This window comes from Impatiens glandulifera, chromosome 9 (assembly GCF_907164915.1).
Source record: "Impatiens glandulifera chromosome 9, dImpGla2.1, whole genome shotgun sequence".
Classification (NCBI taxonomy): domain Eukaryota; kingdom Viridiplantae; phylum Streptophyta; class Magnoliopsida; order Ericales; family Balsaminaceae; genus Impatiens; species Impatiens glandulifera.
In genome coordinates, this window is record NC_061870.1 from 25,709,877 (window position 1) to 25,725,292 (window position 15,416).

Genomic DNA, 15,416 nt, shown 5'->3' on the forward strand with positions numbered 1-15,416 from the left:
TAATTATTTTATATATAGACAATAAAAAAATATTTAAATATAAAATTAATTAAAAAATAATAATAAGTAAATAACACTACAAAATAGTAAAGTCGAAATTATAAGCTCATAAAACTGTACTATTATAATTTTAAAATCGTAAAAATTTACTTATTTAACAAATTAAATAAAATGAAACTCGTTAACTTTTTATAGAATAAACTTGACTAGTATAATAATTTTTATAAGGTTCAAATTGAATAAATAAATTTAACTATCATTCATGAAAATTCTTAATTTTCAAGCAATAAAATCAAATTTTCAATACATATAAAAGATATTAATGATAACACTTATTTAAAAAAGCAGCCTAACACCACTGAAAGTTATAATTAGTCATAAGATTAACAATAAGAACTCTTAATCAAACAGATTTAAAAGCTTTAGTGGTAACCCCACTGTCGTCGTCTAGTCATTGCCACAAACTGACTGTTCTTCGAGAAGGCAATTGACCCGACAGTGAGAAACAAAAAAAAAGGAGATAACATAACAAAAACTAAATCTTATATCAAATTCATATTTACAAATAACAGCAACTTCCTTAAAAAATAAAAAAAATTATTCTAGGTTCGCGTTCTCTTGACGTGTCGACATTTTCATAAATCAGATCGACATTTTCATAAATCAGCTAAGCATAGTAGGATGTCCTGTCTGGAGCATCCTCTTAAGCATGTCCATTCCAAATGCTGAATCAGATGAGCTAATAAAGAACACAAACAATAGAATTAATATAGATTCCATAGATAAGAACTTCATTCATCTTATGCATCTAAAGAATGATCTTGGTAGCCCAAGTTTCAATAATTTATTCACTATCTCATTTGGATCCGGATATATAAAATGAACCTGGTTAATGTAAGTTTCTTTTATGATTATTTCGGATAAATGACTAAAATAACGTGAGTGTTTTCAAATAGAGCCATGAATAGATTACTGCAGCTAATTATGCAAAAAGGCTAACACAATGCAATGCATTGGAAGAGAGTAAAACAAACACTTGGTACTCACCTTGAAATCGTAATCTCGTAGGGAAAGCAAACACCGTCGAGATTTGGTATAGGAGGAACGTGTTCCCTTTTTTCATTAGAAAATTTTATTATCTGAAACAGCACTTCACAAAGAGAAGCCTCCAATGCTGCCTGGCGAACGCTTCTTTCTTCTACTGCTGTCTCTGCCATCATTATTCACAAAGTTAGAGAATTGTCAAGGGTTTTCTATTAACGAATATTCATGAAAATTTTAAAAATTACAATGTTTTAGGCTGTACCTCCCGAATCTATCATTACATTTGAATGGTGAGATTTGCCAGATTGAGATTTTGGTTGTTGCACTACATTCAAATTTATGTACCACTGTTCCCAGTATAGCCGCTCTACTTTGTTACTGAACCATGTTGCCTGTGTTTTTTTCATTTCGTAGAATGATAAACATATCTGCATCAATACAAATGGGTCATTATGGAAAAACAATAAAATAGGAGCTATTCTCAGTTTTCATGCTTAATGACATACTAATTTGTTATAAGGGATAATTTTGTATTTGCATTCAACCAGCACAATTTTAAAGAGAAACACTGAAATAACTAGAAGCAGCTCCCTAGAAAAAGAGGGTCTTCCACAAGCCAAAAGGACTCGTCATCATAACTAACAATCATAGAACCAAAGTGAATATAACTTTAACAATCTAGAAAGGGAAAGGAATGATGTTTAGAATCATGATAAACAATGAGCAAAAAAAGTCATGATAAACTCTTCATCATTGCCAAATGTCTCGTGGGAGAAGGCAAGAAAGAAATTAAAAGATGACTAGATTTTGTGAACACCAAAGGAATTGTTAGTATGAAGAACAGAATAAATAATACAAAGGAGTAAACTCACTATACATTAGATTTATCAATGAAGTCGTGTAATTTGATAACTTAAAAGACAATAGAAGGAACAAACCTGATTTTTTTTGTTTGGGTGTTTCTCAACCCTCTCAATGAACTGGTCAATTTTCTCATCCACTTTCTTCTCTAGACCAATATCACCGCATTGCACCTAACGCAATAACCCCAACCACTAACAGTTAAAAACATAACACTCCTACAAGATGATACAGAGATTTCTTAAAGCTATAGAAACATTGTAGTGCAAAGAGTAATATGTATTGGATATAAGACAAGATTTATTAGAATTGATTTTCACATGTCAAAATTTCCAATTCAACAAAGAATTTTCATCATAAAAGAATCTAAGGAAACTAAGTTGTTTTTAGTCACGAAAGCTTAAGACTAAACATTTAAAAAGAAGTTAGAACATACTTACATATGTTATTTCAAACAGTTGAAGATCAACATCTTTAGGCCGAACAAGACCTAATGCCCTGTGGAATAATATTGTGTGTAGAATACCTGCAAAATTGTTTCCATTGTTTTGTTTAAGGCGTAGTTAATAACATAGAATGCTTCTCTTATAAAACAATCAAAGTAAACAAGAGAAACTCAAATACATGCAATTTCAGATCAACTTCTATAACCAAATAGAATGAATTGTCATGAACTTTGGCTATAAATACATTTCCTAATGTATATCCACTTAAAAGTTCAAGAAATTTACTATTCACATACAGGTTTTCTGTCTCTTTTTTCAGCAAGGAAACTAGTAATTCCCTCAATTGAAAAACAAAATTCACAAGTAATATAAAGATGAATACATAATAACAAGTCTCAGTATCAATACAGAACAGCAAAATACAGTTCATCCTAGAAAATCCTTTTAAGGAGTCATTAGTAGTTAGCAAATTCAGCAAAAGAAGACCAGTAATCATTCAATCATCCTGACCAAGCAGAAAAACAAAGTGATGCAATGAATTTAAAGAATCCAATTACTCATTCATAATGTCAATCATGTCTTCTCTTAATCGTTTTCGATTAAAATCGAAAGAAAAGCTTACAGCGCAGGACTTCACGTATCTCGAAGTGTTCCACTTCCTGAAAAAAAGCAATAGATTAATAAGCCCTAGGATAAATCAGGCTGCAACAAGCTGAAGTATTCATAGAAGAGATGGTGAGAAGTGAAACGGTTGGAAGTAAGAAATCCGAGAAAGATGTGATAAATATATATATATATATGTATACCAATTCTTTAAGCTGGCAGACCTCGCAGTTCATGATAAATTGGAATCTGTGATAGAGAAGGAAGGCAGGTGAAGAAGACGACTGAATTCTGAGTTTGAGATTTTGATCGGAGCAAGAGCATCTGACACGTCTCAACTTCTTGTTGTTATATTATTGCATCCTTTACGTTATCAGATTCGGACGGACGGGGCGGGTTTTCCTTTATTTTTGTGTACCTCTTATTTGTTTTTTTTTAAATTTAAGTTTTGTTGGGCCTGATTTCTGTTTTAAATGTCTAAAACTTAGGTAGACCCAAGAATGTGTCTCTTAGTCATACTCTCTTATAGTCTTATACATATAAAGGCAGGCCTCTTACAAGCCCATGAAATTCAATTTACCTAATAGAAAATGAAGAAGAAGATTGCAATAATGAGATATATCCAAAAGTATTGAAAAATAACTTATCTACTAAGAAAAAGTATGTTTAGGTCATTAGTGCATTGTTTAATTAAATTACTTAATAAAAGTAAGTTTTTTTTTTGGTTCAAACAAGTAAGGTAAATATGAATATGATTGATAAATGTGTTGTAACAGAATGCAATATATGATGTAAGTAATAAAGAACGACACAAATTTAACATGCTTCATTAGGATAAAACTTGGTTATGTCCACTTAAAAAATAGAAACTATTATTGAGAATATTGTTACATAAATGATAACATAACGAAATAGAATTATAACACGAGTTTATATAATACTCGGTTCCTTCAAACACTGATATAGAAATCATAACAAATAGAGAGTTTGGGCTGGCCCATTAAGAAAGCCCAATTATTCAAGTTTATTCAACAAATCTCCACATTGACTTGAATTCTCTCAGATGTCCCATGTACATTAGTCAATGCCTAGATGTCCCAAATACATTCGTCGATGTCAGATGACCTAAATGAATCAATTGATGCTAGATGGCCCATATGCACTAGTTGGTGTTAGATGACCTAGATGCACTGCTAGTGCCGGATGACCCAAATGCACTCGCTAGTGCTGAATGACCCAGATGCACACGCCGATGTCAGATGGTCCAGATGCACTTGCCGGTACAGAATGACCAAGATGCACTCGCCGGTGCCGGATGACCCAGATGTTTAGGGTGTTTTTATGGATTTTATATAATGATTATTAACATGAATTAAACTAGGAAGATTCCCGTACGATGCACACAGATAAAAATATAAACAAAATAAAGCTAATAAAAAAATTATAATAATATGTATTCAATGTTTAATTTTTTTTAATAAATTACGAATAATATATTAAAATAAAAAATATAACACTCTCATTTCACATTTTATTCATTTCGTTAAACAACTCATTTTCTCACATATCTCATCACATGATTTTCTCAATGAATTTCTCATCTCGTGACCTTACACTTTAGTCAAATCAAAAATCTCAAATATTATCAATCTCTTTTTTACCCTCACTTTAGCTCATCAATGCTCAATCGACCTCTTATCTCGTGACCTTAAATCACTCAGACTGACCAACCATCTCATTCCACATTTATCTACCAATTCAAATTAGACTTCTCATCTTGTGACCTTAACTTTTACTTCGATCAAATAACTAATTTTCTCACATATTTTAACCACTAATATCAATTCTTTCTCAATCGACCTCTATATTTTTACCTTACTTTCACTTCGACTAATAAAAAATCATCTTATTCCATATTTATCCCCCAATCACAATCGACATTTATTCTTTCGAAGGCCTTACTTTCACTTCATCAAACAACTCATCTTCTCACATATTTTATAATATACAACCCGCCATTCTTATCCTAAATTAGGCTAACCATACATCTCATTTCACATTTATCCACCCCAATTAATCTCTCATCTCGTTACCTTACTTTCACTTTGACTAATTAATCATATCATTCCACATTTATCCATCAATTCACAATCGACCTCTCATCTCGAGACCTTGCTTTCATTTCGTCAAACAACTAATCTCCTAACATATTTTACAATATACAACTCGAGTTTTTTTATCCTCAATTCGGCTAATCATCTATCTCATTCCACATTTATCTACCCAAATAATCAACCTCTCATATGTGACCTTACACTTTCACTTCGGTCAAATCAACCATCTCCAACATCACCATTCTCTTTTACTCTTCACTTTGGTCACCAATTCCTAACTGACCTCTTATCTCGTGACCCATCTCCTCTTATATTTTATAATATACAACCTGAATATTTTATCCTCACTTCGGATAACTAACAATCTCATTCCACATTTATCCACACCTTAATCAAACTCTCATATTGTGTGACCTTACATAATACCAATCTCCTTTACCCTCACTTTGGCCCACTAATCCTCAATCGACTTCTAATCGCGTGACATACTCACTTCGAGTTAACAACCATCTCATTCCATATTTTTATCCACTTCAATTGACATAAAATCTTGTGACCTTATACTTTCATTTCGGTCAAATCAACCATCTCCAACATCACCAATATCAACATCTCATATTGTGTAACTTTACACAAATTCATTTCGGTCAAATCAAATCATCTCCAACGTTACCAATCTCTTTTAACCTCACTTTGACCCATCAATTCCCCAATCGACCTCTCATAGCGTGACCTTACTTACATCTCATTCCACATTTTTATCCCACTAATCTCAATCGACATCTGATCTCGAGACTTACTTTAATTTCTGTCAAACAATCCATCTCCTCACATATTTTACAATAAACAACCCGACTTACTTATTTTCACTTCAACTGACCAACTCATCTCATTTCACATCTATCCACTATAATCGTACATCTCATATCGTGATGTTAAACTTTCATTTTGGTACATTACCAATCCCTTTTATCCTCACTTTGGCCCACTAATCCCCAATTGACCTCTCATCGTGTGTCATACTCACTTCGAGTGAACAACCATCTCATTCCATATTTTTATCCACTTCAATTGACATATAATCTTGTGACCTTACACTTTTACTTCGGTCAAATCAACAAATCATCTCCTTCCACATCGTGAATGTCATTTATCCAACCACCAATTTTATCGCATATTTTAACCATCCATTCCAATCGACCTCTAATTTTGTGAATGTCATTTACCCATCCACCAAATTCATCACAAATTTTAACCAATATTATTTGCATCCAACCATCTCCTCACTTCGATAAACCAACACGTTTTTAATTCACTCATATATATATATTTATTCCTTGGAAAATCAACCACCAATCTTAATCACAGTTTCACATGCTTTGTATTCTTCAGTAAACTAACCATCAATCTCAATCAAAATCTAATCTCGTAGCCTCACGATCTTTTGTTACCGACCTCTTATCTCTCGACAACCCATATTTCAATCACACTTTCACACGTCTCTTATCCCTAAGAAAACAAACCACCAATCTCAATTGATATTTAACATCGTGATCTCACACTTTGGTCAATCAAATATTTGATTCATATTTTTTAACCACTTTCAATTGTTATCGACCTATTATCCCTCGGCAAACCACATCTCAATTACATTTGGTTAAAGGGTTGTACTTGTTTTGTTAGGTTACAAGTTCGAAATATACATATAGAATTTTTAATTTTTTTTAACCGTTTTAAGTTTTGGGCGATTCAACCTAAAATTCGACTAAAGTATTCATTTACTCTCACATATATATCCAAATTAACCATAGTTCTCGACCCGACAATCCAGACACTTTGAAATTAAGTATTATTATATATATATATTAGTTAGTTAAAAGTAGAACTTATATTGTTAAGAATGTCTCACGTTCATCAAACTTGGTGTTGAAATTAAAATATAAAGTCTTATTAGCTTAATTGGTTAAATGCTTGTACTTGTTTTGTTATGTTGCAAATTCGAAACATATATATAATATTTTTAATCGTTTTAAGTTTATGGGCGGGTCAACCCATAATCTAACCAAAATATTCATTTACTTTCACATATACATCCAAATTAACCACTACTCACAATCCGATAATTTAAATACTTTAAAAGCATTATTATATATAAATAAATATTAATATATATGAGAGTAGGGACATGAACTAATCCATCCCTTCACCGATGTTAATCATGAAAATATGGTGATTCAAATTTATGAGTAAACTCATTATTGATTTTTTTTGTCTCGTTTTATTTTCATTTGTTTTTACTATTATTCACATCCTTAAAAAAACATCAGCTAAGCCTCCCTTTATATTATATTATATTCTAAAATAAAATATATAATAATATAATATGTTTATACATAATTAATATATTAAAAATTCATATTATTATTAAAAAAATAACCTTAAACTCTTAAAAAAAATATAAAAAAATATAGTATCTATATTATATATTTAATTATTAATGTCGAGAGGAATGAGATAAGAAGCGGAATATAAAATACTATTTCAGTTTTAATTTTCAAACAACTACCGGTCAAACCAGAAAATACTATCCAAAATAAATAATTTGGATCGAAAATTTACAAAATAGATTATATTTATTCATCTTATTGTCGCATTATATGAATTGAAAAAGATTTTGATATACTAAACACTTATAACAAGCTCAAAACACAAAAAAAATGAAAAAAAAAATCACAAAAACAAAGGCTAGTCCAAAATTTCCATATTATTTGTTTCTTACAATGCGGACTTTTTATTTTATTATTTTTTTTTTAATAAAGGAGAGCTAGATGACCCTCCATTGTAACCAACGTTAACCTTATTTCTCAAAAACAAAAAACATTAACTTTGATAAAAAAATAATAATGTGGTCTAGCTCAATTAAATAATTTTCAGTGAGATTCAATTATAGGTATGAAATTATTAAGAACATTTTTTTAATTTTTTTTATCAACTGTAGTAGTCTTTGGAGTCGTCTTTTTTCCATTAATTTAAAGGTGGCTATCTATCGACAAATAAAATATTATTTATCTTTTGTAAGAATAGTAGTTTATAACTAATGTCAAATCTTAAGGTCATGACAAAGACAAAATATTAGGTCTTAAACATGTGGAATTTGTCAAATATTTGAATAAAGTAATGATTTTCGTTGGTGACCCTTCAACATCATCAATCTTAACAAATCCCACATTATTGTTAATCCTTTTGTAATTGCCGTGACTTAGGGCTATAAAAAAACATAAACCTAAACATGACAATGACAAAAATAAGTTAAAATAAAAAGTCCCCTGCTAATAGTTTTATTTTCTTTTTGAATATTAAGAAGTACGTACAATCATAAACAATTATCGAATTCGTTTCCATTTAAGATATTTTTAATAAAAAAACTAATGTCACTTGAGTTAGCTTAATAGATTCTTTATAGAGTATTTTTAGTATAGATTATTACAAAATTGAGCCATTTATGCTCTTTAATAATATTTTTAGTTTAATCCCAAACAAGATTTTTTTGTTTTAAATATTTAAATTTTATTTTATTTATTAAAGTTTTTAACTACGTGTAATTTTAATTCAAATAGTATGTCTTATTTAGATTTGGGTTTATTTAAATAATAATAATATATTAATTATGGAAGTCTACATATCTACCAATATCTCATTTTTTGTTGGAAAGTTATTTATGACGAAATTCTTATCAAAGATAGAGGTATGCGAAAAAACATAATTTGAATCGGTATTGTATGCATTTTTTTTCATTCGATTTTTGTCTCTTATTATACTTCAAAATAGTGTATAAGCCGAATCAAATTTACCCTAAATGTAAAAGACTATTTTAATCCATCTTACTTTTAATTTTTTTTTCCTAGTTATGCAAAAACACACCTAGTTTTTTCACAATTTAGTTATGAAAACCAGTTTAAATAAACCTTACTAGGCTATGTATATATAAATTAAACAAGTCCTTAATGATGAAGGTGGGAAGTTGGTCAATGTTGGTCTAATCATGTGTTATGTGGAGCCACGTTTGTGATAGCGAAGCCTTCCACTTAGAGTTGTCCCCTATAATTCAAACACACCCTAATCAGTGTTCAACACGTGTAGGCCTTACAATCTCATTATCTCCCACTTCAAATTGTCCTCTAATACGTTTCACACGTGCCGGACTCTCATTTACTACAATTAATTAATGTTATAACTATTTTAAATAAAACAATCTTGTATATTTAAATTATAATATTAATTGTTCCATATACACAAATTTATTGGTCAAATTATTATTAATTAAGAATACAAAGTTTGATTTAGCTCTCCCATTTACAAACTACATTATGGTCAAGTTTATAGCAAGGACGGTGAGAAAGAAAATAGTACTGTTATGAATGATTAATTTTGGACTGTATAATATACAGTCCAGATTATACCATTACGGGACTTCCAACACTAGCCACGAATTAATAATTATATATTGGGTGGGTCCACAACAATTATTTATTTACAAATTCATTTTTTTATTTATTATAAAAATTGGCCCACACAATTAAATTTAGCCGGAGATTTATATTTTATAAAATGCTTTTAAGCGTGAATCAAAATGAAGATATTAAGTGTCTTAGATAATTCTAATTAAGATATCTTAATAAATTTAAAATTTAATTTATCTTATTCTAACCAAAAAAAAAACAAACAAACTATGATATAGACAAAAATTAGATTATAGTGACATTTAACATTCATTTATCATTTAAAATTTTGGATTAAGTGGAGGTCTAACAATGAGTTTATTTTTTATTTATTATTAATATTTTTAAATTTTTAAATTTTTTTTTAATAAAAGAGAAATAGCATGATACCTCACAATCATGCCCTCGCTTAAACTCAAAACGTTTTCAGATGAAATTGAACCCGTGACTTTTTGGTCTCTTAAAGTGTCTAACAATGAGTTTATTACTTGAATGATATTGAATTTTTTTGTACAGTTATATATTTTTAGTTAGTTAAATTTGGGGAAAAAATTCAATCACAATCTTTTGGAAAATATGAATTTTTTTATCTCATCCAATAAAACAGTTTTACCAAACAAAGATGGTTTGAATCATATATATACTTAGGTCTCTAAGTTCAGGGTGGCGCCAGGGCCGGCCCTGTGTGAGGAAGGTTTGAACCTTTAAGATCTAACATTTAATCAATTAAACTATATTACTTATGTTAACTATAATACAAAATTATTAATGTATTCCGTATAACATAAAATATAACAAGTTTAATAATAACCATATTTTTTCTGCCTAGAGATAACCCCTAAGTGTCGTCGTCTGTTGTTTTAAGAGTCCTCAGTCCTATAATTAAATTTCCAAAAGGAAAGATTTGAATATATTTATAGCTAAATTTGGATTGAATAAGGGAATGATATATAATAATTAATGGCATGAAAAAAAAAGTATATATGTCTTGCATGCGATGGTGGTGGGACACAACTGTCTGTCTGTCGTATCTTGGTAGAATTTTCATGAACCTACCTTAAAGATCGATGCAGCTTTGGTCAAAGTTCAGTCAAGAAAGTGGGTGACCACCTTGATGAGCTGGCATTCCTTAATTGCCAGGTATACCGTACATGTTTATAACGCAAGGAGGCACAATTTGATTTCAAATTTATTTGTTTAAAAACGATTTTAAAATCATTTATTGGAACCCAAAACACATTGCCAAACCATACATATAGTCCAATTTGTAGACATCAACACAAACACAAACACAATCTAGAGAAACCACAAAAATCAATCCAAACAAAGGGAGACTGGAAAATCCTTCAAGAATCTTATCTAGCAGTAATATTAAGTATTGGGGAATAATCAAACTAGACCTAACATGACATTTAACTTAAATTTAATTTCTCAAACCATGGTAACTACATTTTCTAATCCAAAATAAAGTTATATATAAAAGTAGGTCTCGTTATAACACCTTTGAATGAAGTTAAAATCCTTGAAAAGATGTGAAATAAAGGAAAATAAATAAAATTGAGAGCTGAAAAAGAAGCATTTAAAATACATAGTAACATCAATTCAGATGTATGAAAAATTGACATAGTATGACGAGTCGTTGATGGATGTGTCACAAAAAGGGAGTGTGCTTCATTTGCATTTATATTATATCGGAGTTATCGTTAGTTGTTGAGAAGTGTGAATAAAGACGTACGGTGAACTCGGTTGATTTGAGTCATCGAATTCATATCCCACTTATCTTCTGGTGATTCACTTGAAAAGAACCGTAAAACGTTTAGTGAACGTTGTCGTCCGATGAATTTTAATACATAATTATATTATTATACAATCGAGAAAGTTTATTAGGTAGATCAGTTGAGTGGTAGAGAATTAATTGATCTTCTTGAAAAGATATGTACTTGTTAAAATTCATTATGTTTTGTTCTTTGTCTATTATTGAAAATTTTAATTGATTTTCTCTCAATATTTTTTTTTTTAATATTTATCATTGAGCCTAACTACTCTCATTTATATTATTTTGCATTAATTAATTTTAAAAATAAAAAAATCAACAAGTCACAAAATTAATAAAATGATTGTGCGCAACTTTGTCATTTGTTTGTTGAATTGTTTTCTGTATAAATTTTAAAGTATCAACTTGTTTGTGATGTTTTTTTATATGAAATGTTTTTAAGATTGAGTTGTGACAAAATTAAACGTAAATCAATGTAAAAAGATTCAATTGTCTTAAAAGAAAAAAACATATATACAGTTGTGAAAGTGACATGAATGTAACAGTAGTATCGTATATTTGCAGTTGCAGAGTAATGGGCCCAAGCACCAAGAGGAGGTGGGGCAGCAACTTGCTAGCATGTGAGAAGAAAACAAAAGAGGGTCATTGCTGATCTGATGTCGTTTTCACTCCTGCCCGCTGTGTGGACCTATAAGGCTAAGCTGCCCGACATCCCTTTTTCGAATCCTGCTAGCCATAAGACCTACCGTAATTCTATTCTATATATGATGAAAGAGATGGTGTTATATCTTGAAACCCTAACTCTATTATTATAAGTTGGCAAACAAACTAGGCCTATAATCTTAGAGGGTGCACAGGCACATGTAATTAGGAGTGGCCTGTTGGGTGGGGGGCCATATATAAAAAGGAAAAATGGGTTCCTACTGATCCAGTCCGGTGTCCAGTCAAGTTCATAATTGTAACTTTTTTCTGCCCAAAACAATACATGACATCTCTTTTACGTGTGTCTCTTTTTTAGCTTCATCTCTCCTTTTCCAGCTGCTCAATCTCACTTTTCTCTCACCTCTCTCTCTATCTATATCTGACAATATGAAGTTAGCCGCTTCTATCATGCTTGGGATATCATCTTCATATTTCTATTATTGTTGTTTTTATTGTACAAGTTAGCTTGCAGTAGTTACAAAACACAATTCTAGTTTGTTTTTGTTTTTGTTTCTGTTAACCTATCTGACTACTTAAGCTGTTATATATATAAGATCTTTGTCTTGTTTTTTTACTATTGTCTTCGAATCATATACAAATTCATGTGTCCATCTGTCTATTTCCATCCACTTCTAATTAAACTTCTCAACAGAGTAGTTAAAATTGACAGAACAGACATAAAGAGAATGCTTGGCTTCTCTTGGGTCAATGTAATGAATTTGAGAATACATTATTTTTCTATTTATCCCTACTTCTTTACAGAAAATAAAAATAAAAATAAAAATTGTGATTTACCAATAATAAGTGCAATCAAATATTATTATAAAGCATAAAATAAGGTCACTCTATTTTAGTTTTTGGTTGGAAAAGGGGTTGCGTGTAGAGTTGGGCGTCGAACCAATCTTGTAATTCGACACGGGCACTTCGTGTCAAATTGACAATTGTGACGTGCATTGTCGAATGTCGAGGCCTATTTGTATGGGTGTCGTGTCGTGACTTGAACAAATTTATGCCGTGTCCAATCCACTGTGTGAGTGAGATAATATCGTGTTGTGTCATATTGTGTTGAATCTTATTGACCCAACCTGTTGTCCAGTTCTATTTGAGATTCTAAAGTGCTCAGCCAAATGAGAAAGTACAGTCTTCCTACTAGTTGTTGTTGAATGTCTTCTTCTATGTTATCACGTCGTGATTGGTATTTGGAACATCATTTGGTATTTGATTAGAGTTTAGTGGCTATGCCAAAATCATTGATTGTTGTTGGGATGCTTGGTTTGAGGCAACTATTCTAGCTAGCCTTAAATGTTGACCCTTCTATTATGGTTAAATTATTTGGTAAAATGATTTTGAGAACAATTGAGTGAGAATTAATTATTCACAACAGCTCATAGGAGATTAGCCTATAAATTCAGTTAGGGACCATCGGGAATGATTCTAAGCTAATTATTTTACCTCTTTCTTTTTGGTTTTTTATTTTTATTTTTTTTATTTTCTCTTATAATGCCTGTTTGTTAATGCATGGACAATTTAAAATATATATTTCTAGTTACACTTGCAACTAAATTACATAGTTATCTTTACAAATTATGTTATCCAAAATTTTGGGATTATTCAATATATAATTGGATGATAAAAACATGGATCTCTAGAGGAACCAAAGAGCTAGTCTCATATCATTTGAAAACATGACTCAGTATATATAGTAGGAGGAATGTCTTCTTTTTTACTTTTCATATTATAAATTAATGTCTTTTTTTATGAATATGAATTTATCCTGATGGGTTGATCTTTTTATTCTCGTCTTTTTTTAAATATCTTTAATTTGTTTTGTTTTATAAAAGAGACATTGTGATACTTATCTTGATTTAAAACTGATTAAGGTTCTTTCAAATGAAAAAAGTTTTGCTTAAAAAAAATCAACAATTTGATTCAAAAAGGTCTTACCCTTGAATCTCACTAAGAATTTCACAAGTTAAATTGGGAGTCATTAATTAATGTGAGTACCACACATTAACTTTCTAAATAGAATAATGTCTAATCTAAAAAAAACTTTTCTTAGTTTTTGTGTGATAATGTCACATTTACTAGAAGAATAAAAAAAAATTACTTAAAAATATCTATCCTTTTGATGCTTCAGCAAAATCAAACATAAGCTTTGTTGAAAAATTAAATAAAAAGTATATTATATATGTTGTGAAGTTTTAAGTATTTAAATTGCACATATATATAATGGTTATGTACATAAATAAGAACAATTATAAATAGTACAAAATTCTTAGCAAAAAATAATAATAATACAAATAAAATACAAACCAATATAATAATCTAATGTGATAATGTGTCCTCTTCTAAAAACTCAACATTTGGCACACAACCATCTTCTATTATTATCACTCACAATTCACACATAAAACATAAATTTGTGACATTGTGTTGATTAATATATCAAAATGGTAATTTTAATACCCAAATCATAATGATATATCAATCATATCATCAATTTCAAATTAATTTAGGGTTTATTTACTGTATTAAAATAAGTTTGGGGTGAAATTTTTAAACATATATATAGAAAGTTAATGACTGAAATTAAAAAGAAAATTAAGTAGGGATTTGTGAACTAAGGGAAATTGAAGGCTTATAAGTTGGGGAGCATGGTTTCTTTTACACGTACTTCTATATCATAATTAATTAAGCCATATATATCTTGGATTAGCTAGCTAGTAATGAATAATGATTCTCCCCCTTAAACATGTTAATCATGAAGCACAAAACACTAACGATCGATGATAATTATGCTTTTCGTAAACTTGATTGATGTCATCATTATTATCATATTATACAAATTAATCCTTAACCACCTAATTAAATGATGGAAATTCAAGAGATTAACTTTTTTTTGTGTGTGTTTTATTTATATAGAAGTGAATAACTATGTTTTTTAAGTGAGAAATTCAATTTTCCACTTTTAACCTACATATTTTAAGTTCAATTATTAGTAATTTTTTTTTATATTAAAAATCTCAAAAGAGAAAAAAAAATGGACAAGGTTCCTTTGCTTTATTCTAACAACCTAGAATAATCTAATATTCGAAAAATCAAAGAAACAAGTCAAATAAATTACAAACAATCAAACAAACACTTAATCTTTTATTTCACTTTGACTTTTTCGAAACTAATGACTTCTATGATCATAGGGGATTCTCCATTCTTGACATAGGCTCTATTCTCGCTCACCCTTGGGAATTCCCCTCAAAGTCTTCATAAGCGTTTATTGTCTTTCACTTTGTTTAGGCCAACAACTTTGTTATCCTCCCACGCTCCCGGAAATCTCAATAAACCCATAGCCGAGACAAATTCACTCCACACTAGC

At 29.9% G+C, this 15,416-nt stretch overlaps 1 protein-coding gene across 1 annotated transcript; it reads right to left on the minus strand.

Annotated features, from left to right (window-relative positions):
* Positions 1–285: 285 nt before the first annotated feature.
* On the minus strand, positions 286–3,309 carry LOC124914817 (autophagy-related protein 101). The gene is made up of 7 exons (XM_047455427.1): positions 3,158–3,309; positions 2,974–3,010; positions 2,346–2,431; positions 1,983–2,078; positions 1,307–1,472; positions 1,048–1,210; positions 286–739 (listed from the first exon to the last, which is right to left on the minus strand). The coding sequence occupies exons 1-7, from the start codon at positions 3,188–3,190 to the stop codon at positions 664–666; spliced, it is 657 nt and encodes a 218-aa protein (XP_047311383.1). The 5' UTR covers positions 3,191–3,309; the 3' UTR covers positions 286–663.
* Between the last annotated feature and the right edge of the window lie 12,107 nt (positions 3,310–15,416).

Excerpts from the sequence above, each read along its gene's own strand:
- LOC124914817 (XM_047455427.1), bottom strand. The coding sequence starts at position 3,190 with ATGAACTGCGAGGTCTGCCAGCTTAAAGAATTG. Across the intron at positions 1,473-1,982 it reads ACCCAAACAAAAAAAATCAG|ATATGTTTATCATTCTACGA; the intron begins GTTTGTTCCTTC and ends GTATTGATGCAG. Across the intron at positions 1,211-1,306 it reads TGTAATGATAGATTCGGGAG|AGACAGCAGTAGAAGAAAGA; the intron begins GTACAGCCTAAA and ends TAATGATGGCAG.